Here is a 16,608-nt window from a genome sequence, read left to right on the forward strand (position 1 = left end):
CTGCTCCTCCCCCACTTCTCTCTCTCTGTCTCTCCCTAGCTCTCCTCTCTAAAATGAATAAATAAATAAAATTAAAAATAAATAAATAAATAAATACAACAATACTTTAAAAAAATAATGCATCATGATCAAGTGGGATTCATTCCAGGAACACAAGGATAGTTCAACATATGCAAATCAATTGATGTAATACACCACATCAACAAAACAAAAGACAAAAATCAATAGATACAGAAAAGGCATCCAATAAGATACATCAATTCATGATCAAAACATTCAATAAAATGGGTATAAAAGGAAAGCACCTCAATATAATAAAGACCATATGTGACAAACTATCAGCTAATATGCAAAATGGTGAAAAACTGAAAGCTTTTCTTCTAAAATCAGGAACAAGGTGAAGATGCCCACTCTCTCCACTCCTATTCAACACAGTACTGGAAGTTCTAGCCAGAGCAATCAGGCGAGAGAAAGAAATAAAAGGCATCCATATTGGGAAAGAAGAAGTAAAGGTATTACTTTTCGCAGATGACATGGTCCTGTATAGAGAAAATCCACCAGCAAACTATTAGAAACAATAAACCAATACAGTAAAGTCACAGGATACAAAGTCAGAATACAAAAATCTACTGCTTTCCTATACATCAACAATAAAACTTCAGAAAACAAACTGAAAAAGCAATTTCTTCTACAATTCCAACAACAAAAACGATAAAATATCTAGGAATAAACTTAACAAAGGATGTGAAGGACCTATATACTGAAAACTACAAAGCAATTTTTTTTTTTTTTTGGTATTTTTCTGAGGTTGGAAACGGGGAGGCAGTCAGACAGATTCCCACATGTGCCTGACCGGGATCCACCCGGCATGCCCACCAGGGGGTGATGCTCTGCCCATCCGGGGCGTCGCTCTGCCACAATCAGAGCCATTCTAGCGCCTCAGGCAGAGGCCGCAGAGCCATCCTCAGCGCCTGGGCAAACTTTGCTCCAATGGAGCCTTGGCTGCGGGAAGGGAAGAGAGAGACAGAGAGGAAGGAGAGGGAGAGGGGTAGAGAAGCAGATGGGCGCTTCTCCTGTGTGCCCTGGCCGGGAATCGAACCCGGGACTCCTGCACGCCAGGCCAACATTCTACCACTGAGCCAACCGACAAGGGCCTACAAAGCATTTTTTAAAGAAATTGAAAAAGACAGAATGAAATAGAAAAATATTTCATATTCATGGATTAGAAGAATCAACATAATTAAAATGGCCATATTATTCAAAGTAATACACAAATTTAATGAAATTTCCATTAAAATCCCAATGTCATTTTTTAAAAGAAATATTACAAAAAATGACCAGGTTTGTATGGAACCATAAAAGACCCTGAATAGCCAAAGCAATCCTGAGAAAAAAGAGTAAAGTCCAAGGTATCAGACTATCTGACTTCAAATCATACTACAGTGCACTACAGTGCACAGTAATCAAGACAGCATGGTATTGTCAGAAAAACAGTATACCAACTAAGGGAACAGAATCAAGAGCCCAGAAATAAAACCATTATATATATATATATATATATATATATATATATATATATATATGTATTAATCCTTGACAAAGGAGCCAAAAACACACAATGTAGAAAAGAAAGCCTCTTCAATAATGGGAAAATTGGAAAAAGAATTAAAACTTGACTACAGTTTGTCCTGCATAAAAATTAAGTCAAAATGGATCAAGGACCAAAATATAAGACCTGAAACAATAAACTACATAGAAGAAAACATAGGTACTAAACTTATGGACTTGGCCATAGAGAACATTTTGTGAATTTGACCCCAAAGGCAAGGAAAGTAAAGATAAAAATAAGTGAATGCAACTATCTCAAACTAAAAAGCTTCTGCACAGCAAAAGAAACCGACCACAAAACAAAAAGGCAGCCAATCAAATGGGAGATAATATTCACAAACAACAGTGCCGATATGGGGTTAATATCCAATACATAAAGAATTCACAAAGCTCAGCAACAAAAAAGCAATCAAATTAAAAAACAGGGAGAGGACCTACACAGACACCTCTCCCAGACAGACTAACAGAGAACAGATACATGAAAAGATGCCCATCCTCACGAGCTATGAGGGAAATGCAAATCAAAACTCCAATGAGATACCACCTCACACCTGTTAGATTAGCTGTTATCAACAAGACAGGTAATAAGTGTTGGAGAGGCTGTGGAGAAAAAGGAACCCCATTCACTGCTGGTGGGAATGTAAACTGGTACAGCCATTATGGAAGACAGCATGGTGGTTCCTCAAAAAATTAAGGATAGAACTACCATATGACCCAGCAATCCCTCTACTGGGTATCTACCCCCAAAACTTGAAAACGCTGGTATATAAAAACACATGCACCCCCATGTTCATCACAGCATTATTCATGGTGGCCAAGACATGGAAACAAACAATGTGTTCCTCGATAGAGAAGATGTGGCATGAATATACAATGGAATCCTACTCAGCCATAAGAAATGATGACATGGTGACATTTACAACATGGATGGACCCTGAGAACATTATACTGAGTGAAATAGTAAATCAGAAAAAGCTAAGAGCTATATGATTTCACACATAGGTGGGATATAAAACTGAGACTCATGGACATGGACAACAGTGAAGTATTACAGGGTGGGTGGGAGTGGAAGGGAGGGGAGTGAAGAGGAACAAATACATGGTGACGGAACATGATCTGACTTTGGGTGGTGGGCACACAGCGCAATCAACTGTTCAAATACGATAGAGATGTTCACCTGAAACTTATGTGTCCTTATGGATCAATGTCACCCCATTAAATTTAATTTCTAAATTTAAAAAAGAGATTTTTGTATTTTCCTATGTATTTATATATATATAAATTTGCTATATATTTACATATATTTGCTATATACCTATACATAGTATTTTCATTATATATATATATATGGTTGTTGCTGGGCATGCCTAGAGAAGCCTGGGTGAAGGGACCAGCCCTCAATATTGTGGACCATGAAGAATGAGCTGGAGTAGGATGGGGATGAGGAACAGAGAGCAGAGTCACTGGTAAAAACTACCAGAACCAAGTGTGTAGGAAGGAAGTACCTTTAATAATAAAAACAATAAAGACAGGTTTTAAACTTTAGCCGACAGTCATCACAGATTTAAACGAGTTAACAATGGACTGAGTTCGTTAGAGAACACCCACATCGAGAGCAGTGAAACTTGGCCACTATGTTCTGTCGATTAGAACCGAAGGTCGGAATGGGACTGCTAGACTAATGCCGGGGGAGGCCTTCGTGGCCCCGATTCCAATGCTCCTGCTCTGCTGACCAGGGGACCAGGCCCAGGGTGGCTGTCACTCGTCTGGCAACGGCAGCACAGGGCCAGAATGGCTCCTTCTGCTCTAAATCTTGGCTTTCCCACAACATTGGGCTGGGCTTGAACATCAAACGTTTGCTCTCACAGTAAAAAACAAGATTTTAACGCTAAAATCTAAAAAGAACCATGTAACATTATAAATCAAAACTTTTCTGGTGACACAGATACAAGCTTGTCTTGACTTCTGTCACATTACTAGGCACCAATGAAAACTGTCACAGACAGCTGAGGGTGTGAGAACCACTCCACTCCTAATGGAGCCACGAGGGACTATCTCCTGAGTCTATTCCTTTAGCCTCTCCACACCTACATTTCTTCAGGTTTGTTACAAGGTGATTGCTGCATCTGTCCATCCATCTACCTCTCTATCGACCTACCTTTTTTCCCCAAAAAAGTAATAAAAAATGGAGAAAAATTATTCATAGATTTTAAAAAATTATTCTACAGAACTTCCCCCAAACACAAAAATACTTTTTGATCATGAATCCCTTTTTAAAGACATTTTTTTTTAATTCAGTGAGAGGAGGGGAGGCAGAGAGACTCCCACATGTGCCCCAACTGGGATCCACCTGGCAAGCCCACTAGAGGGCAGCGCTCTGCACATCTAAGGTGTTGCTCCGTTGCTCAGCAACTGAGCTCTTCTTAGCCCCTGGGGCGGAGACCACTGGAGCCATCCTCAGTGCCTGGGGCCAACTCATTCCAGTCAAGCCATGGCTGCAGGATGGGGGGGGGGGGAGATAGAGAAAGAGAGAGAGAGAGAGAGAAGCGAGAGGAGGAGGGGTAGAAAAGCAGATGGTCATTTCTCCTGTGTGCCTTGACCAGTAATCAAACCTATGACATCCATATGGGGGGCCGATGTTCTACCACTGAGCCAACTAGCCAGGGCCTATAAAGAGATTTTTAAAGTATCTTTAAAGTAGCAAAGATGTTGCCTTTGAGAAGCCAAGCTTCAGGAAAAGTCAATCCTGTGAGTTTAGTACTACCTGAAATTCCAAGTGCAGCCTCCCGCTGCTCACACCCTCTCACAATTGGTGAGACAATTCTAAGTCCCACCTCAAAGAAGCACTGTGAATAGAAGTTAACGTTCCTCAGCAATTTTAAATTCTGGCTGCAGGACTTGGGTTTATGAATTGCAAACTAACCAATTCAAAAGCACAGAACCTTCATCTTAATTTCACATTTATTTTTGCCAAGGGAAAACTAGTTTTGTTTTTTTGCGCAGGAAAGAGAAATAAGATCGTCTGCCTAAACTCCATGAATTTAAATGTTTGGAAGGTATTTTCATAGGATTTATCTTTCTGGCAACTCCTAGTGTTCTTTGGAAAGTTTCACGAATTCAGAAGGGCATAAATTCACTCAGGAAAGTACCATAAACTCTCAACTACCCAACACAGTAAGGAAATGTGGCATTCAAATAGTCACGTTTAAAAAGTCACCCAGTGTTAATTATGCCTCTAAAAAAAAAGGATTAAAAAGTCACTCTATTGGCGATTTATGGACAAAAATTCTTCTAAGAATTACAGCATCATAAAGTGTCCCTAATGACCCGCAGGGAACACTGTTCCATCGCTGTGATGATTAAGAAGGGAGGGTTTGGACTGCAAACGGGATCTGTCCTGGCACCAGAGCTCTGTGCCAATTAACAGGGCATTCCAGCTGAAGACATGCCAAGTGACAGCTGACTGTATTATTTCTACTGAAGTAGAATCCAGCTTTTACACAACTGGCTTCAAGGCCAGATAGCCCTGCATTTGAATCTTAGCTCTTCCGTTTCCCAGCTGCGGGGTCCAGACAGGTTACTTAAGATCTTCAAGATTCTTCTTCTCGGTGGAAAAACTCCCCCCCTGGAAGGCTGGATTCTCTTTCCAACTCTGTCAGTGACTTGGGGTGCAAAGCTCAGCCTGGCCTCAATTCCCTTTTGGAAAGAAGGGAAGGAACCACCAAAGAAACTAAGAATGGGCGGTTATTAGGGCCGACAAGTTGCTATCTGATATGCGTTCAGTCTGGAGGGTAACTGCTCTAGAATTATTTAAAATATCTGGGAGGAGGAAGAGAAGGGGAAGGGGAGGTGTTGGGGGTGGGAAAGAGAATTAAAAAGAGGCCTTCTTAACACAGAACCTGCCTCCTCCTTTCCATTCAGAAGAGCCGCCCTGAAAATGCAGGTTTTGAGCGCCGCCTTGGGGTGGATTATCTCAATTTCATGCTTGGTATTTGGTTTCAGTTCCAGTAGAAATAGACCAAATTGTTTGAAAAAAATACATAGGACTTTAAAGAAATCTGCTATATTCCAACTGAGTTTTTTATTTCTCCTAGGAAATTCTACATTATCCACATTAAGGTTCTTAAATATTTTCCTAGTGTATTTAACAGTTCTGTTTGGGATTTTTAAATGCCTAAGTGCATTCAGCAATTCTGACATCGACACAAAACCAAAGGCTAAGAGATTTCAAAAGATGGTCAGACTGAAAGCATGTAGAAGGACAGAGTCAATTATAACTATAGCGTGCCTAGTACTCTACAATTAATAGCTACCAGATATTATTAATAAAGAAAAGTATACACCTCGGCCTCATGTGCAGACTTCCTAACACTCAGTACTAAAAATAGAGAAAGGAACCTTGCCAATCTGAAATGACTTGAGGTCTACAGAGTAGGACTTGCTAATTTTGATAAAATAAAAGCTCTTTATGTAACAGAATAATTATGCAGGAATAAATGATACAAGATGGAGGGTAAAGTTACAAAATAAATGTATCAGGCTTGCCAAATATGTTAAAAATAAGATCCCGCTTGCTTATTGAAATTAAACTTTTAGTTGAGGCCCTGGCCAGTAGAGCATCATCCCAAAACAAGGAGGTTGTGGGTTCCATCCCCGGTCAGGGCACACATGAGAAGCGACCATCTGCTTCTCTTCCCCTCCCTCTCCCCCTTCTCTCTCTTTTCCTCTCCCGCAGCCAGTGGCTTGATTGGTTCAAGAGTCGGCCCTGGACACTGAGGATAGCTTGGTTGATTCAAGCATCGACCCCAGACGGTTGCCGGGTGATCCTGGTCAGGTGCATGTAGAAACCTGTCTACCTCTACTCCTCCAATTAAAAATCAAAAAACCTGCACAAACTGGGGGGGGGGGGGGTAGTATGGTTTCTACTGGTACTTACTTGCCTCTTAGAAAAGAAAATGGATCATTCAAAACTCCGGTAACTCCAGAAGCAAAATCACAGCTGAGAAGGATCACGGAAGGGTTCCTATGGGAGCTGTGGCTAACCACCTCCAAGGCCGTCTAGACAGGCAGCAGTGCCGGGCCGGGCAAACACAGCACTGACAGAAAGCACGCGCTTCCTGCGCTGGAAAGGTTACACCCAAATACGCTAGCTCCGTCAGCGGGCCTTGCTTCGCCAGCACATTTCACCGTAACGCATGTAATAGACACTTAAAATAGAAATCAAGATTATAGGCAATCTTTTGGAAACCAGGTCTTCCTCAAGCTGTGGAAAAATCTGGGTGGTCCAGATTCCTTCCTTTCGTAAAACAAGACTTGTTTTTCCTCCCACTCTAGAAAAGAGGTGGAAATGTTTACATGGATACATCTGGTGTGTTGACACAGCTCTTAGCAATAAGTCCTTCAAAAGGGCGATCTTTTCCTTCAGATTCTGCAACAAAACTCTGATTGTCACAGTCAGCTGCAAAGAAAACAAAAGCACATCCTAAGTATGCGAGTCCAGAAGGCGACAGTCTACGGCAGTATTATATTATATAAACGTTGCTTTAGGTGCTACGGCTCCAGCAGGGAGGCCTGCGAGAGACACTTAGCCAGCCTCCCAGTGACAACCTCGGGGCCGAGGGAATCTTAAGGGGCACACTCTACAAGCTGACCAGGTGCTGAGCCAGTCTACATCTGAACACTGACACTGACTGGAAACTGTCACCTGTCACTGTGCCCTCTGAACCTACCGAACTCTGTCCCGAGAACAGGCCCCCTGACCCTGTCTCCCACGGAGCCGTGCAGGAAATCGTGTCCCCGGGGCTTCATTCTCCCCAGTGCGAACGCCACGGATACACTCAACCCGGCCTCAGGTGACAAGGCGTCAAGTTGCCCAGCCACCCGCCAGTGCCCAGTCTTCTCTGAACACACAGGTATACTGTAACTCCTGTGACAGTTTCACAGCGGTGTGCTCTTGCTCTGCGAGAGGAATGTGAGCCGCACATCACTCCTTCTCCAGGACTGGGCAACTGGTTTCCAAGCATGCTACAAACCCAGAGGAAACTGGTTTGTGACTCTAAGTGCCACTTTAAAGAATGGAGGACGGGTGGGGGCACGGCATCTCAGGCATTTAGAAATATGAAAAATAAAACTACCCATGTAACTGAAACACAGTCAGCCAGAGATGAAATCAGAGATATGTATAAAGTCAGACTATCACAGGTTTCTTTTGCTATCGTGTTAGAAGTAGCAAGTTTTCCAGTGGAAGCAGGGGTTCCCTCCTCAGATTAACAGTGGGACCCCAGGCCCTGGCCGGTTGGCTCAGCGGTAGAGCGTCGGCCTAGCGTGCGGAGGACCCGGGTTCGATTCCCGGCCAGGGCACACAGGAGAAGCACCCATTTGCTTCTCCACCCCTCCGCCGCGCTTTCCTCTCTGTCTCTCTCTTCCCCTCCCGCAGCCAAGGCTCCATTGGAGCAAAGATGGCCCGGGCGCTGGGGATGGCTCTGTGGCCTCTGCCCCAGGCGCTAGAGTGGCTCTGGTCGCAACATGGCGACGCCCAGGATGGGCAGAGCATCGCCCCCTGGTGGGCAGAGCGTCACCCCATGGTGGGCGTGCGGGGTGGATCCCGGTCGGGTGCATGCGGGAGTCTGTCTGACTGTCTCTCCCTGTTTCCAGCTTCAGAAAAATGAAAAAAAAAACAAAAAAAAAAAAACAGTGGGACCCCAGACACTGGCCAAAGGCTACACACAGGAAGCAACCCTCAAAGGCATCAATAGCCAAGAAAAGTCTAACCTTAACTATTCTAATACCTCTGGGAACCACAGAAAAAGCTCCCACCATGTTTACAGGGAAATGTCAAGGACAGGGGATTCCTCTTCACCCAAGAGGTAAAGTGCAAACAAACAAAAAAGCCACACACACACACACACACACACACACACACACGTGCACGCGCGCGCACGCCTGAGAAGGGTCTACAAAATTAAACACCAAAAGCACTCAAGAGATGAAAGAGTATGTAGCCATTAAAAAGGTATGATGAAAATCTAAATTGTTAACATGGAAAGATATCCATCACTATTTATTTATTTGTTTGTTTTTATTCAGTGAGAGGAGGGGAGGCAGAGAGACAGACTCCCGCTGTGCCTCAACCTCAGCACCTGGGGCCAACTTGCTCCAATCTAGCCATAGCTGCATGAAGGAAAGAGAGAGAGAGAGAGAAGTGAGAGAAGGAGGAGTGGAGAAGCAGATGGGCACCCTGTGTGCCCTGGCCGGGAATTGAACCTGGGACATTCACATGCTGGGCTGATGCTCTACCACTGAGCCAAATGGCCAGGGCCCATCATAATTTATTAAAAGAAAAAAATAATCAAGTCATAAAACAAAATGTCACTGCCTAACTAGGTGGTAGTGCAGTGGATAGAATATCAGCCTGAGACGATGAGGACCCAGGTTCAAACCCGGAGGTTGCCAGCTTGAGTGCATGCTCACAAGCATGAATGCAGGGTCACCAGCTTGAGTGTGGTATCATAAACACAATCCCATGGTCACTGGCTTGAGCCCAAAGATCCCTGGCTTGAAGCCCAAGGTCACTGGCTTGAGACCAACGTTGCTGGCTTGAGCATGGGGTCACTGGCTCAGCTGGAGGTCCCTGTTCAAGGCACATATGAGAAGCAATCAATGAACAACTAAAGTGACACAACTAAAAGTTGATGCTTCTCATCTCTCCTCTCTCTCTCTCTCCCTCTCTCTCAAGTAAAAAAAAAAAATGGCAAAGGACAAGAAGTTAATTAACAGAAAATTACATTCTGTATAAACAGTGCTTAAGCATGTGACAACACAGACGTCAGCCCTGGCTGGACAGCTCGGTTGGTCAGAGCATCACATCATCCCAGGGTGCAGGGGTTGCGGTTTGACCTCGGTCAGGGCACACACAAGAACTGATTAATGTTCCTGTCTCTCTCTCTCTCTCTTTCCATTCCTCCATCCTTCCCTCCCTATCTCACTAAAATCAATAAATAAAAATTTTAAAATAAAAAAACATACCTCACTTGATTCATAATAGAAAAAATTTAAATTAAAACGATATTGAAATACCATATCTCACTTATCAGATTGGCAGAAATTCAGAAGACAGACAAGTCCCTGTTGGCCGGCCTGTGAAGAGAGAAACACTCTCGCCGGGGCTGGGAGGGGGCCGACAGTGACAACCCCTGTGGAGGGAATTCGGCAGCAAGTAAAAGAAACTCACGTATGCCTTGGTTCTGAGAACTCGCCCTTAAAAGACACTGGTCCAAATACAAAGGAAAAAAGCACAAAGCTATTTATTACAGCGTTATTCATAACAGCAAGAGACTGGAAATATGCTAAAGGCCCATCACTACACACTTCTAGTGTGTAGACGTATAGAGAAGACTGTATAACCCTAACGAATTAACACGGAGGGGTTTCTACGATATACAGGGGGTCCTCGGGTTACGGCAGTCTCAACATACGATGTTTTTGAGTTTACGACACTCCCTCATATAAAAACGTTAAGAAATTGAGATGAGAGTGTTTTGGCTTACGCCATTAGCGTCGTACTTATGGACTACGTGGGAGAACTAGGTTGTGTGGCGGAAGAATACACAGTAACACCGCTCATGAGGGAGGGAGTTCGGCCCGCGGTACCCTCACCTACACCATGTTGGACTGTTAAAAGCACAAGTGTTCCATTTGTGTTAGGCTAGGCTGTTTTTCAACTTACACCAAAATTCGGGTTACGTCACTGTCGTAGGGATGAAACTGTGTCATAACCCGAGGGCCTCCTGTATTATTAAATAGAAAAGAGCAAGATACAAAAGAGCATTTTGTTCTAAAGAAAGAGAAAAAATACACACACAGATGGGTATTTCTGCAAAAAGTAACACGGGAACAATAAACCAAAAATTAATAAAAATAGTGATCTGTAAGAAGTAGGTGAAAAAGGAGTGTACTTTTATATATAATTTTGAATTTTTAATAGTATAAATGTTTTACATATTTAAAATTAAATCAACAATGTGTGTGTGGGGGGGAGTAAACTCTAAAAATGAATATAAATAGAAACAAAAGACAGCATAAGACAAAGAAAAAAAAGAATCAATTTTTAGATTTTTAGATGTTAATGTATTAAAAAAAGACTATTATTCCTCTGGTGAGAATGGATACTCAAAAACATGAGGACATTGCCTCTGGACCTGCAAAACCTAAAAGATGTACTATCTGGGTGGAAAGTGTCCTAATCCTAGAACTAGAGTAAAAGTGTTAAAAACTTTTAAGGTAAAACCGAAGAAATTAAAGAGATGTCATGTTTCATTTGTCTCAGGGATTAAGTAACAATGAAGTGTTTGGTTGTAATATCAATTCAATAAATGTAAGTGATAGGCCATTGTTCATGCGCGCGTGCGTGCGTGCGTACACGTACACACACACACACACACACACACACACACACACACACACGCTCAGAAACAGGAGGGTTTTCAGACCTCAAAGCCAAAACAAATCATTTCAAGCACTAATCCTCCCCCGCTCTTACCTTGGATATATTTTCACCAGTTCTTTCATGCCGGTTTCGTTGTTGAATCTTCTCAGCAATCTCCTGTGCAATCTGGCAAGTAGAATCGTAGGTGGAGAACCTGCATTAGTCATGAAGGGTGAAAGATGTTAAGGCTGCTTTAAAAGAAACTTCTGCATTATATATTTATATATTATATACGAATATACATATTTTCATGTATATGAAAAAAAGAACAGGTGATACAAAATAGGAGGGAGGCTCCTAAGGAAAACTGGGTCCTGGTCCAAACTTTGTTACATTTCCTCTCTTTCTCCTCCATTCTGTCACCTACAAAAAAGAACAGCTCAGTGGAAGCATCCCACTCCCTGACCTCAAGTTATACTACAAAGTTACAATAATCAAAACAGCATGGTACTGGCAGAAAAACAGACCCACAGACCAATGGAACAGAATTGAGCCCGGAGAAATAAACCCACATATAGTGGGCAACTTCTATTCAACAAAGGAGCCAAAAACATACAGTGGAGCAAAGAAAGCCTCTGCAATAAATGGTGCTGGGAAAATTGGAAAGCCACATGCAAAAGAATAAGAAAACTACACTGCTATTTGACATCAAACACAAAAATTAACTCAAAATGGATTCAAGACCTGAAACAACAAAATACATAGAAGAAAACATAGGTACTAAACTTGTGGACCTTAGCCTCAGAGAGTATTTTATAAATTTGACCCCAAAGGCAAGGGAGATAAAAGCAAAAATACATGAATGGAACTATGTCAAACTAAAAAGCTTCTACACAATCCCTCAACAAAATGAAAAACAACCAACCAAATAGAAGAAGATATTTGCCAACATTACCTCAGATAAGGGGCTAATATCTAAAATATATAAAGAGCTCATACAACTCAACAAAAAACAAACAATCCAATTTAAAAATGGCCAGAGTACTTGAACAGACACTTCTCCCAAGAAGACACACAAATGGCCACAGAAAAAGGAAAGAGGCATAAAGACACTGTCTTGTACACGGTACTGTGTATTCTCCCACCACACTCAGCCACACTAGCTCACCCATCTAGTCCGTAAGTACGACGCTAACGGCTTACGCCGAAACACTCACATCTCAATTTTTTTTTTTTTTTTTTAAAGGATATCTTTTTTTTTTTTTCTTTTTAATTATTTATTCATTTTAGAGGAGAGAGAGAGAGAGAGAAGGGGGGAGGAGCAGGAAGCTTCAACTCCCATATGTGCCTTGACCGAGCAAGCCCAGGGTTTTGAACCGGCGACCTCAGCATTCCAGGTCAACGCTTTTATCCACTGCGCCACCACAGGTCAGGCTTTTTTAAGTTTTTTATAGGAGTGAGCATCTTAAACTTGAAACGTCGTATGTCAAGGTTGTCATAACCCGAGGAACCCCTGTATTCCACTTTGTATATATTTTTTAATTTCCATAATAAAATTTTTTAAAAGTAAACTGACCAAAAAATAAATATCCAGTGTTCACTAATTCTTTTTTTCCCTGTATTATAAAAGGTATCATAAAAGTAAGCTTAACAAGAATCTAAAACTATTAAGGGTTAACTGTCATTTTTCAGAAATGGTGTATCATCAACAAATAAGTTACCCTAGCGGTAAAGCTAATTAACTTTAGCAAGAGCCCGTTGAGAGACAAGAATCAGTGCCTACTTCTAGTCAGCAGTGAGCTTGCCACCTGCTGTGACAAGCCATGAAACAGTAACTGCTGTATTCCGTTTCTAAGCATCGGAGCACCACTCAGGACTGAAGCATGGTCGACCCGGGATTTCCAACAGCACGTAGGCAGAGCAGAGTCAAGTCTGTTTTTACAGGCTGTTCAAAGTCCCATTCCATTATCTCTTCTACCCTCCAGATGGGCAACCCATTCTGCACAGTAACTGACACTTAGCCCAGCCAAGTTCCCCCACTGTTTCTTTCGATTGTCCAATGAGAAAGCCACTGAGTCGAGCTACTTGACAGGAACAGGAAAAACTGTATTTTTTCAACAATAAGTGTGGAAGCGGCTTCGGGTCCAGTGGTAGCTTCCATGGATCTAAGTGGAGAATCTGGGGCCTCTCCCTTATCTCTGAGCTTTATGTGTGACCTTATGTGTAAAGCGAGGGAGTTAGCTTCCAGGAGGTGGAGAGCAATTTAGCAATATGTTATCAAGGGCCTTAAAAATGTTCAGCACCTTGGATTCAATCGTTTCACTTCTCAGGAGTGAGCCAAGAAAATAAGAGATGGAACAAAGGGGTAGTCGTCCTAATCATTCAAAACATAAAACAGCTTGACCGGCGGTGGTGCAGGGCTCTGGGGGCCCAGTTTGAAACCCCAAGGTCACTGGTTAGATCATCGACTCCTTGGCTCGAGCAATGGCGTGCCAGCTTGCACGAGGAACTGGGGTCATCAACATGATCCCAAGGTTGCTGGCTTGAGCCCAAGGTCACTGGCTTGTGCAAGGTGTCACTGGCTGGGCTTGAGTCCCCCAGTGAAGGCATGTAGAAGCAATCAATGAACAACTAAAGTGAAGCAAGTACAATTGCTACTTCTCATCTCTCTTCTCCCCCTCCTCTCCTTTCCTGTTCTCTCTCTCAAAAACAAAAAGCAAAATAAAAATAACCTAATATTACAAAAAGGTACACAGAGGGGAATAAATAAATATGATTCATGGAATTATTATGCACCATAGAAATGTGTTTTCAGCCTGACCAGGTGGTGGCACAGTGGATAGAACGTTGGACTAGGACGCTGGGTTCGAAACCCGGAGGTCGCCCGCTTCAGCGCGGGCTCATCCGGCTTGAGCGCCGGGTTGCTGGCTTGAGCATGGGATCCTAGACATGACCCCATGGTCGCTGGCTTGAGCCCAAAGGTTGCTAGCTTGAAGCCCAAGGTCGTTGGCTTGAGCCCAAGGTCGCTGGCTTGAGCAAGGGGTCACTTGGTCTGCTGTTGCACCCCAGTAAAGGCACATATGAGAAAGCCATCATTGAACAACTTAGGAGAGGAAAAGAATTGATGCTTCTCCTGTCTGTCCCTAGCTGTCCCTATCTCTGACTCTGTCTCTGTCAAAAAAAATAAGTGTTTTCAGTAAATATTTAATACTATAGAGAAATGTTGCCTTCTTATAAACATGTACATATAAACTTATATGGATTATAATACTAAATTCAATTAAAAATCAATAATGGCTACTAGTCCAAATGATAGAGTTAAAGATGTTAATTTTTTTTCTTCTGCAAATATTCAGTATTTTCTAAAAAAATTTTTTTGGGGGGCAAAGACAGAGAGAATCAGAGAGAGGGACAGATAGGGACAGACAGACAGGAAGAGAGAGAGATGAGAAACATCAATTCTTCATTGCAGCTCCTTATTTGTTCATTGGTTGATTTCTCATATGTGCCTTGATGGGAGAGGGGGGAGGGGGGGCGCTACAGCAGACCGAGTGACCCCCTGCTGAGCCAGCGACCTTGGGCTCAAGCTGGTGGGCTTTTGCTCAAACCAGATGAGCCCGCGCTCAAGCTGGCGACCTCGGGGTCTCAAACCTGGGTCTTCCACATCCCAGTCAGACGCTCTGTCCACTGCGTCACCGCCTGGTCAGGCATTTTCTAAAATTTCTATCAGAGTGTATTCAATTGTTTAAAAAAATAGGCGGATGGCCCTGGCCGGTTGGCTCAGCGGTAGAGCGTCGGCCTGGTGTGCGGGGGACCCAGGTTAGATTCCCGGCCAGGGCACATAGGAGAAGCGCCCATTTGCTTCTCCACCCCCCGCCCTCCTTCCTCTTTGTCTCTCTCTTCCCCTCCTGCAGCCAAGGCTCCATTGGAGCAAAGATGGCCCGGGCGCTGGGGATGGCTCCTTGGCCTCTGCCCCAGGCGCTAGAATGGCTCTGGTCGCGGCAGAGCGACACCCCGGAGGGGCAGAGCATCGCCCCCTGGTGGGCAGAGCGTCGCCCCTGGTGGACGTGCCGGGTGGATCCCAGTCGGGCGCATGCGGGAGTCTGTCTGACTGTCTCTCCCCGTTTCCAGCTTCAGAAAAATACAAAAATATATATATATAATAATAATAAAATAAAATAAAAAATAAAAAAATAGGCGGAAAAATTAATGTTAAATCAATTAAATCACTGGCTCAGGTAACCTAGATCTCAGGTAGCGCTAACTTTGCTCTTGCAATCCATTCTCCTAACGTCCTGATTTAAGCAATTATAAACTGTATTAAAAATGCCAGCATAGGACATATACTCCGACAAGAACTTTACAGAACTATAATATGTTTAAATTGTTAAACAAAAAGCTCAAGTCCGATGTGCTATAGCAATATGCTCCCTGGGGGAGGAGAACTTGTATCTTTTTTCCATCATTCAGTCCTTGGGGGATCTAACTGTTGAATAAATTAAACAATTAAACAGCTCTCGTTTTACCGCAACGGTTGTTCCTGGAGAAAAGTCTTCATGATACTGACTCAGATAAAGTTAAAATCCCTTGTAAACAAAATGCCTTATTTCCCTCCTACATAAATTCCTACAAGTTTTCTGAAGGAACCACAAGACGCACGTCCTAGGGCGAAGTGGTCCCTCACTGGCTGGTGACCACGGATTCTGAACCGCGGTGTCTCCACCTGTGAAACAAGAGGGTTCCCCAGAGGGGCCGGCATCCCACAAAAAGGTTACGTCTCCTCCACTTTCGCAGGAGGCCCGGGAAGCTGGCATCGGCCAGCTCCACGATCAGCAGAGGCGGGGAGTCCCGGCGGCGAGAGGCAGCCGAGAAGGGCTGGAGGAGGGCTCCGATTTCAGCAGGAGCCCCCAGCTCCGAGGGGCTCACCGGGTCTTCTGCCCGCGCCTCCCCGGCAAACACCGAGGATGGATGGATGCGGCAGAGTCCCCGCCGGCAGGGGAAGGGTCCCTGCTGTCCCCCTCCTCTTCGTCGTCCCCAAAGGTCTTCAGCCGCAATGCTCAGCGATCGCCTGCTCCGCGGACACGCGGCCCACCCCAGAGACGTCCCATCCGAGGCCACCTTCACCTGAGACTCACCAGGGGTCCGGAGCCATGGTGCTGTCTCCGCCGGCACCTCGGACACTTCCTGCTTGCGGCAGCTGACTACGGCGGCCCGCGCGGCTCACATCTCCGCGGTTTGACCCGAACGCGACTGGAACCCGGAGTTCGCAAAGTGAATATCCACTAAGTCCTCAAAACTGTATGATGCAGGAAAACGCTGCCGGGGACAGTAGGTTGGAGCAATGTGCATCCGCCAAGAGATGCGAACAGCTCTCTTTAAGGTGCACTTAAAATGAAATTGTTGAACGAAATTTAAGCAGTTTCTGTGGAAGTGGGAGCGCCTCAAAACCTCCAGCAGTTGACACAAAAATTTATCCTGCTTCGAACAAAACGATTGTGGTGATAATTGCACAACTGCATAAATTTATTAAAACTCACTTTAAGTGAATTTAATGATATGTAAATTATACCTCAGCA

General features: G+C 43.8%; 1 protein-coding gene across 1 annotated transcript in view; it reads right to left on the reverse strand.

Annotated features, from left to right (window-relative positions):
• Positions 1 to 16,299, reverse strand: part of STX8 (syntaxin 8) — a 225,675-nt gene extending 209,376 nt beyond the window's left edge. Inside the window, exons 1-3 of the mRNA XM_066364862.1 lie at positions 16,168 to 16,299; positions 11,147 to 11,246; positions 6,972 to 7,066 (exon numbers count right to left, since the gene is read on the reverse strand). Coding sequence (XP_066220959.1) covers positions 6,972 to 7,066; positions 11,147 to 11,246; positions 16,168 to 16,184 — 212 coding nt within the window. The 5' untranslated portion in view covers positions 16,185 to 16,299. The remainder of the gene's footprint in view (positions 1 to 6,971; positions 7,067 to 11,146; positions 11,247 to 16,167) is intronic.
• Positions 16,300 to 16,608: the final 309 nt, after the last annotated feature.

The sequence above is a fragment of the Saccopteryx leptura genome, chromosome 2, assembly GCF_036850995.1.
Source record: "Saccopteryx leptura isolate mSacLep1 chromosome 2, mSacLep1_pri_phased_curated, whole genome shotgun sequence".
NCBI lineage: Eukaryota > Metazoa > Chordata > Mammalia > Chiroptera > Emballonuridae > Saccopteryx > Saccopteryx leptura.